The 9,302-nt window shown below is 42.1% G+C and overlaps 1 protein-coding gene across 1 annotated transcript in view; it reads left to right on the top strand.

Moving 5' to 3' along the window:
* Positions 1-5,936, top strand: part of noxa1 (NADPH oxidase activator 1) — a 35,669-nt gene extending 29,733 nt beyond the window's left edge. Inside the window, exons 15-17 of the mRNA XM_019860959.1 lie at positions 2,034-2,157; positions 3,325-3,464; positions 5,482-5,936. Coding sequence (XP_019716518.1) covers positions 2,034-2,157; positions 3,325-3,431 — 231 coding nt within the window. The 3' untranslated portion in view covers positions 3,432-3,464; positions 5,482-5,936. The remainder of the gene's footprint in view (positions 1-2,033; positions 2,158-3,324; positions 3,465-5,481) is intronic.
* Positions 5,937-9,302: the final 3,366 nt, after the last annotated feature.

Below are 9,302 nucleotides of genomic sequence, written 5' to 3'. Positions count from 1 at the left end.
ATTTATTTCGATTCACCCGCGAAACTATTTGTGGGCGGTGACGTAGGAATCCCGTCCCGTGAGGCTTCGGGCGGAGCAACGCGCGTTCCGAGGTATCGGGCGTGGCCACAAGCGTAATCGACACACGCCTCGGTGCGCGCTTCGCAGATTTTCTTCCGGTTTACTCGGCACACGCATCGGTACCTCGGCACAGTCGGGCACATTACTAGCTGTGACTGGCATATGTGCAAAATGTTCCTTGGTTTTGGGGACAATGGTTGTGCTCCATATTATAGGCCAGTGGTGGTCAACCCGCGGCTCGCGAACCGCATGTGGCTCTTTGGTTGGTTAAATGCGGCTCCCGGGCTTTCACACGACAATTGTCGAAAACGCTTTGGCGATGGCGCTGCCATTCAAACAATGGTGCTTAATACATAGAACGTAATACGTCACCCTATCACCAACCCGTTACTTGATTGACACAGAGGGCAACCCAACATTTGTGTGTTTGTATATTAAGGTTTCATTTATGTTCGGGGGCTCAGGCTGTTGCTCATCGTGGCGCGCGTGCATATGTGCGTGTGTGTGTGTGTGTGTGTGTGTGTGTGTGTGTGTGTGTGTGTGTGTGTGGCTCTTTGCAGTAACACAGTAAAAAAATTGGCTCTTAGTGTCTGACTGGTTGGCCACCCCTGTTATAGGCCAGTCGTCAAATTGCCATAAAACATGCACAACATAACCGGAATGGAAAAGGTCTTTTTCCGTTTCCCTTCAATGTCATTTTTCTTTTCGTCCTTGTTGCCGGGGATGTTTTTTTCCCATCTCCTCACCTTCCGCTTATCTAAACATACTCCTTTGTGGGGACCGGCCCATTGTTTTGAATAAAGGCCTGAGCGTACATGTGTGTTGAAAGTAATAGCAATATGTTTGGAAAACTTGAGTCGGTAAATCACAAAATCCTTTTACTATCACTTTTATCACTTACACATTCCATTCGAAATCAAAACATGACGGAAAATGTATCGATTCATGACTGACAACATTCCACAATTGGATTAAGGTCCAGAGATTGGGTTGGCCACAGCATAACTTTTATTTTTAGTGGTCTGGATTCGAAATGCTATTCATTGACTGGTGTCTTTGGGTCGTTGTTGACACACATTTTTAACCGGCATCGTCTCTCCCAGTATATTGACAAATGCAAATATCAAAAATCATGATTCCTGGTATGCGGTCTACTCTATGTACTGTACCTTTGACAACGCAGTAAGATTACCATTTCCATATCAGAATTCTTTTGGCCCTATTTTGGTTGCCAGGCACCCAATACCCGTAGATATAATGGCACACATGCAGTGGGCTTGTCTGTCAATGACCCCATGGCCATTTGCTCTCCCCAGTCCGCCCCTGCCTGGAGCTGATCATTGCCAAGTCTTTGCCGTTTATGGATCTTCCTTGATCCATTCGAATAGTCGTCTTCAGTTTTCTTTCACTTCCCTCTGGTATTGCCTTCCGATTTAAAGCATCGAAGATCATTTCAGCCAAGATCCCGACCATTTTAAAGACATCTTTATACTCTCCGTACCTTGTCACTCTCATTTTTTTCCCTTGTCAAAATTCATTCTGTACTTCTCTGGAAATAATCTGTACTGCTGGTGCTTTGACATTCGAAATGTTTCGCATTGTCTACAGACTATGTAGTGTCCTGAGTTGTCCTGTCATGTTCATGTCTTGTCTCTCGCCCGCTGCAGCACGTCATGTGTGCAAAAATACTTCAGTCATTGTCAAGTTGAAAGAACTCCCAAAATAAAGTTGCAAGAAAAAAAAAACTGATCTCGCAGCCTTGGAGTGAGAATAAATGTCCATGTTTTTTCATACTATGTATGGGCCTTAAATGTGGCAAAAAACAAAAAACAAAAAACCCACACTCAGTGATGCCTTCTAAGTGTGTTGAGATACGCTGGTCACTTTCCAAACTTTCCAAAAAACAGACAACAGATAACAAATTAAATGGAGAGAGTATGAATCTTAACGGTATTTGCACTCCTCTTATTCAGACAGAAGATTCTCTGAACAACCACACCATCCTGTACCAGATGGTGGCGCTATATGATTATTCTGCTCAAGGTCCAGAGGATTTGGAGTTCAGCGAAGGGGATACAATTGACATCCTGGGTGAAGGTATGATAACAGCAGGTCAATATTTCATGGACAAAAGTATTTTGACATAAGGACATTGTACTTTGTGTTGACGTTGTACTGTACCTTCAGGAATTGACCAAAAAAAAAAAAAAAACAAATCTTATGATGACATCACACTACGAAAGTTAATCGCCAATGGGGGTCGGGGGGCAGCCGTCACGTGGTTCCTTAAATAGAGCGGCCAAATTTTTTTTTTTTAAATTCCGAAATTCCTGTTGGCCAGCACGCCCGTGATTGAGTCTCACATGAAACTTGAGCTGAGGGGTGGCTATTTCGCACATCTGCCTGTCTGAATAAATAAAAGGGCTCCACTTTTATCTCCTCGCTCTTTTGGTGCTCTCTTGGAGTCTCTCTCTTGACATACTCTTGAACTTCTGGACTGGAAGTTGCTCTCTGAAAACACGCTTTCCTGAAACTCTCACTTTTAGAAACAAATCTCTCTTGAAAGTCTCTCTCTTAAAAGAAAAAAATGCAACTGGAGACTTCTTGCTTCCTGTCAATATTTATTTTTACTTTTCCTTTGCCTTTTTTTTCCTTTTTTTGTTGTTTTTTTTTTTTTTTTTTGCTTACGCTCCATGATCGCTAAGTCTCAACGTTCCACTTCAACCACAAGCGGTGAGACTTCCAATTCTCTTGGTTTGGGGGTTTGCGGTCCATGAAACCACCACATGGCAGGTTCGCCGCAACAATCCAGCAGCTCAGAACGCAAGCTGAAGCATAAGCTGGCCCAGCTCCTCATCTGAAGGCCACGAAAGCCACCCGGTGTGGCCCTGACGGAGCTCCGAAAACTGCCAAGCCATGAGAACTCTACCAAACGTTGTTTTTTCCTGCTCTGCTGCCTTACTTTTCCCTCTCTTTTACTTTCCTTCTTTTGTATCTTGCAAACAAGTTGAAGGTCCGTCCACCTGCTCATCATGTGAGACTCCACGGATCAAAAGTAAGTTCCAGCCATGCAGTCCACCCGGGCTAGATTCTAGAGTCTAGAATCTAAACTCTTCCAAGTGACCCCTATTTTCGCCACAGGGGAAACCATGTGGGCAAGTCAACTACCTGATTGGATCTTAAAAAGATCCTGTCATAATACTTTTGTCCCTGGAGTGTATCGCAGCATCATCTTAAGTTTCTATGTTTCTTTGTTGTTTACAGTGAACGAGGAGTGGCTGGAGGGACACTGCGCAGGGAGTATCGGCATCTTCCCCAGCAGCTTTGCCATGAGGGAAAATGAAAACTTGATGCCGTTGTCTGAGTTTTAAAACTGAACCATAATGAACAATACTTTCTCTGAGGTCAGATCTGTTTCAAAAGAAGCTTCACGTCAACCTTGCAAATTGTTAAACAGCACCTTTTATCTTTTGTTTTACTTGGAGTTGACAACATGGCGCCGTGTACGGGGGTCCTTTAGTGAGTTCTGTTCCCTCTGTTTTTGTATGTTAATCACACGCAAAACTGCACTCTTATGCTCATGAAGGGCTCTGAAAGATTACTACTCCTGCGGACCTTGCCAATTTTTTCTTAGCAGACTGAGATGCCGTAGAAGAGGGAAGCAAGCTGGCCAATGGGCGATATGACGCCGGTACATTTATTCCGTTACTCCCGAACCATGTTCACAACTCAAATACTCAAATCTCACATGTGAATGAGCTCCCCCATTACTACTCTTACCTGAAAGGGCATTACTCATAAAATAAATAAATAAATGAAATAAAATAAAATTTTAAAGGCCTTTGAACAGAATAGTGTAGACCACAGGTTTCAAACTCAAGGCCTGGGGGCCAGATCTGGCCCACCACATCATTTTATGTGGCCCGCGAAAGAAAATCAAACATATCAACTTCCATGATGCTTGCTAAAATCTCAACCAAAAATTTAAAATTCTCATATGTAATAAATAAGAAACATATTGTCAGCATTTTCTTGTAACCAAACCCCTCATTAGATTAACTTAAACAATAGTTGAATAAACCATTATGATTGACTTCTTTTATTTGGTTTCAGTCATAATGGCCCTCCAAGAGAAACAGTAGCTAAAATGTGGCCCACGATAAAAATAAGTTTGACATCCCCGGTGTAGACTTTTCATGATCTGAGCCAGTGGCCTGTCGATTCGAATTGGCTCACAATCAGCAGTTATATCTAAAACTTTTTCACCAAGAGCGACAGACAGAAAAGGGAAAGGAAGAGGAGGGTCTCACTTCAACTTAAATTTATGAAGCATACTAAAACCAATTCAACATGATGTAGGTCAGACAATGTGGTGGCCGGGGTGAGATTTTACATATGTGGCGCTGTCTCCATTGGCCATTTACATACGCTTCCAAAAGAAGACACATTTTTAATATTGCCCTTCATTTTTTTAAATATCCCCAGAAAATTAAAAATATGTAATGGCACGTTTTCTTCATTTTCCGATGGTTTCGTTCCCAAGAAAGAAGTCATGTGTGTAGTTCTGAAACTGGATGGATGGATGGATGAATGGATGGACTAATCTAATTGGACAAACTTAAAAGAGTAACAACTTGATCTCTCTTTCTTGTCATTCCCATCCTCTTATTTTCTTCCCTGTTCTCTGGATAGTTTTGATCATTTTGAGTTTTTTCCTTTTTCTCTGGGGTCAAATCAATAAATTTGTCCCTTTCTCCACAGAGAGTGAGCAGAAAACTAACTAGCCAAAGGCAGGGAGTATTTAGTATTTTTGTTGGTATTAATATTAATTTGGCATTGCTTTCAATTGTAATCTTTGGAGGCTGTTCCATATCAGTTTGTTGTCAAGTTATTGTAGAGACGTGAAACTTCCTCACTTGAAATAGATTTTTTTTCATCCACAGACAATTTGTTTTCGACATTTTCTTCAATGGTCAAGCAAGGTTTTTCTCTTGTCTACAGTTTATTTGAGCATTCAGTAGTTTCACAGCTCATCAAGAAGTTTAATTTCGAACATTCGTCACTGGCAATGCGATGCATGAAGTGCATTTGATTTTGAATTAGATTTCTGACTTCTCCAAAATATCCCAATATGCACAAAAATAAAACATGTTACGATAAAATCTAAGTCGAAAGAGAAACACAACACACATTTGTGATTTCTGTAACAGCCTGAGATTTACTCATGTCACGTTTCTGCACAACAAATCGGGTTGTGACTGTTGTTTTAACTTATTAGTTTAACATTAAATCATGTACTTACATGCTCTATTTGTCTTTAGTATGACAATTAATGTATTTGCATGTATTTGCAACATTTAAGTGATTAAAAAAAAAAATCATGTTGGATGTGATTTTGTCAAAACTGGATTCTACCCAAAGACAGTTGCAATTGGCTCCAGCACACCCGCAGTCCTCGTGAGGAAAAGCAGCTTGGATGATGGATGGATGGACGGATGCCTCAACTTTTTGGATGAGGCCTTGTTCGTGTGTTTTTTGTCATGGATGTTTATGCTACAGTATGTGCTGTATATAAAAAGAATTGACATTGTTAATGAAAAGTTGTCATAGTTTTGTGAGACAATAACAGGAAAGTTGAAGGAACATTCCCATGTGCTGTTGTAAGTGGAATTAAAGACAAATGTAGAGAGCTAATTATTAGGGTAGCTCACGCATGCACAGAACTATCAGGGGCCTAAATGTGCGCACAATATAATGATGTTGATTCATAAGAACAATTTAAGAATAACATTTGTTTTGCTTTTCTTCCTATCACATGGTTGAACAGAATGGAATGAACTGAAACATAATTAAAAGCATTGAAAACAAATACTGTACTGCCAAATTCAATTTTATCCTTATTTGATACATGTTTTAATGAAGGTACAACTTGAAAGACAGGCCAATCTTGTATTTTGGCTTCATATTTTTATATCAGACGCCTGGGAAGAAGTACCACACAGGCCAAAAACCTCACCGCATGGGACTATGACAGAGGTAGTCCTGGCTAGACTTGCGTCCTGGGCGAGCCACCCCTCATCGCCTCACCAACCCACTTGATAATTGGAAAAGTCATGCAAAACATGTCTCATAATTTGGTAAGTCTTGTAGACATATCCAAAGTCTGATTATGTTGTAGTTAGACTCCGAGCTACCTTAAACTGAAATGTAGTCAATGTGCTTTTATTCATTTTTGAGTGAGGTTTACCACATCTTCTCACAAAGATATTGATTGAATGTCCTTGTCCTTACATGTTTTTTCTGGCACAAATGTTAATTATTCACAAGTTTATTACCGTATTGGCCCGAATATAAGACAGTGGTTTTTGCATTGAAATAAGACTGAAAAAGTCGGAGTCGTTTTATATTCGGGGTCTGGACATTATACCCACTCACGACGCTAGATGGCGCCAGATATCATTGAAGCGAATGCTGAACTTGACTCCCCAGGCCAAAGTGAACCCCTGTCACGAAGAATAAAAATAAAAATAGCGGTAGCACGGAGAAGAAAAAATAAAAAATAGCGGTGAGAAAGAAAATAATAGAAGAGAAAACAAAATGGAGAAACGTAGCGACAATCTGGAGAAAAGTGGGTCGAAGATCAACCAGGTTAACCGGCAGCTGAGGAGAAGTTATGATGTAATTTACTGGAGCGCTTCTCTCTCATTAGCGCTCCAGTTAGCATAAGGTTTTTAGCCTTCGAGAGCTAACTATGGCCATCGAGGACTACGAAGCGTCCCGTGGCTGTTTTTAGCATGATAACAAGTGAAGCATTCCAGGAAACGTTTGTTTATTTGAATGTCCGTCGAGCCATGGGCTGGAGCAGAGAAAATGATTTCGTATAACGCAACAGGGGGGTTTTCGTCGTATGGGGGGCAGGAGAATGGGAATTATGTTAATGCATGAAGATTTTTTCACATAAGGGGGTATTTTCACCCATGTAGGTTTCGTTCTAGAGGAGTTTCACTGTACATATTTAAATGTTCAGAATCTTACATGCATTCTCGATGTCCCGTGTCCTCCATGGCTTGTTGAAGCCTTGATACTTCCTGGTCCTTCTTCCCGATGGACCAAGCAAGCATTTTTTTCGTCACTTTTCACTTCACTGTACGACAAACGTTGTCCATCGGGAAGAAGGACCAGGAAGTATCAAGGCTTCAACAAGCCATGGAGGACACAGGGCATCGAGAATGCATGTAAGAAGGAAAACTGCCCAACAAACGGGTTTGAAAGAACAAAAGCTGCTGAACCTAATGAGAAGAGATGCAAAAATAAATTACCGGTAGTAAATATTATAGACCAGTTTCATGTTTACAAACATTGGAGGATGTGCATGCATCTTGTAGGCAAAATCACTCGTCGGTGAACAGAATCCGCTCACGCACCGCTGCCTGGATTTGACAAATACCCCAAGCGTTTTCACATATGAGACGCTCAAAGTCTACAAGAGTCTTGATGCCTATAATTACGTGCTCGTGGAGGCTCTGAGTCGTACAGGAAAGTTCTCTGGTGAATTTGATCAAATTCACCAGAGAAGAACTTTCCTGTACGACTCAGAGCCTCCACGAGCACGTAATTATAGGCATCAAGACTCTTGTAGACTTTGAGCGTCTCATATGTGAAAACGCTTGGGGTATTTGTCAAATCCAGGCAGCGGTGCGTGAGCGGATTCTGTTCACCGACGAGTGATTTTGCCTACAAGATGCATGCACATCCTCCAATGTTTGTAAACATGAAACTGGTCTATAATATTTACTACCGGTAATTTATTTTTGCATCTCTTCTCATTAGGTTCAGCAGCTTTTGTTCTTTCAAACCCGTTTGTTGGGCAGTTTTCCTTCTTACATGCATTCTCGATGCCCTGTGTCCTCCATGGCTTGTTGAAGCCTTGATACTTCCTGGTCCTTCTTCCCGATGGACAACGTTTGTCGTACAGTGAAGTGAAAAGTGACGAAAAAATGGTTGCTAGGAGAGATTTGGATCTTCATTTGAGTACGTAAAGCAAAGTTAAATAAATGACTCGACACACAGGGAAGATTGTCTTTCTGATCGGCGGAAGAGAATCTCTCAAAGCGAATGATGGCGGTTGCTTCGTGATCACTCTTAAGAGTTCCTTGTCCTCCCGCCGGACTTTTATTGTTCATATATGCAAAATACAAGAAAAACACTGCTCCCGACATTTGCATACGCCCCCGGTCCGGCCCCTCGGTAGTGATCTGATTACCTTGGTTTAAGCTTTGAAACACAGATACATTGACACCTTTCAGTCTGGTCTATAACGAACCAGCAAGTTGCAGACTTCGCAGGTGACAAATGTCCGCCTGGGCGCGACACCCATTCCCAAACTGTCTTTTGATGTTCTACAACACTTCGTTTATTGTTTATTCCCACTTTCACTTTGTGACCGAGTCTAGCCTTCTTCCATCTGTCCACCCCCTTGTTTTAACGTGATTACTGTGGACTTCAAAAAGCCCCCCTCCCTGAGAGAAGCGAAACGTCCTTTTTTGTTTTTTGTTTTTTACCCACAAGTACAGATGACGACTGACGGAACCCTTTCTACGATATAATTACGTGGTATGTGGCCATGTTTAGTTGGTTATTTTTCATCAAGCTGCTGAAAACTGTGACTCTTGTTTCCTGAAAGCCGATGTCTTGAGGGACACAAGTCTTAGTGTTATCATGCATGGGTATGTGTGAATAAGAAGACTGGCTCTTAGTGTATTGTATTGTATTGTATTGTATTGTTTATTACCCGGTTCCGGGTCGCTGCGCTGTGGTCGACCGGTCTACGTCCGGAGCGGTTTTTCTTACTTTTCTTGCTTTTTTTCCACATTTCTCACCTACACTCCGTGCTTTTCCGAGCTCCGCAGGCCCGCGTTACTTTAGCGCGGCTGTTCGAGCTATTAATCCCGCACTTTTCCCCCTTCGATTATCTTTTCCTTTCTTTCTTTGGCCCGGGTGCTACCGGCGAGCGAGTGCTACAGCTAGCGCCTTCAGCTAGCCCGGTGCTAATGGCGAGTGCTCCTAGCCGGTGCTAACGACATCAACACTGCACCTCCACAATATTTTTGGCTCAACTCAACTTAAGACTTACGCCAAATATGATCACCTACACGAAGGAACAGCTGCTGCTTCTCAGAGACGTCCTGCTGCCGGTCCCCCCTCTCATCGTTGGGCTCCCCGACGCGATGTGCCTCCGCAGT

Source organism: Hippocampus comes, unplaced genomic scaffold, assembly GCF_001891065.2.
Source record: "Hippocampus comes isolate QL1 unplaced genomic scaffold, H_comes_QL1_v1.1 scaffold130, whole genome shotgun sequence".
In the NCBI taxonomy this organism is placed as follows: Eukaryota; Metazoa; Chordata; class Actinopteri; order Syngnathiformes; family Syngnathidae; genus Hippocampus; species Hippocampus comes.
This window is presented reverse-complemented; position numbering and strand designations above follow the sequence as displayed.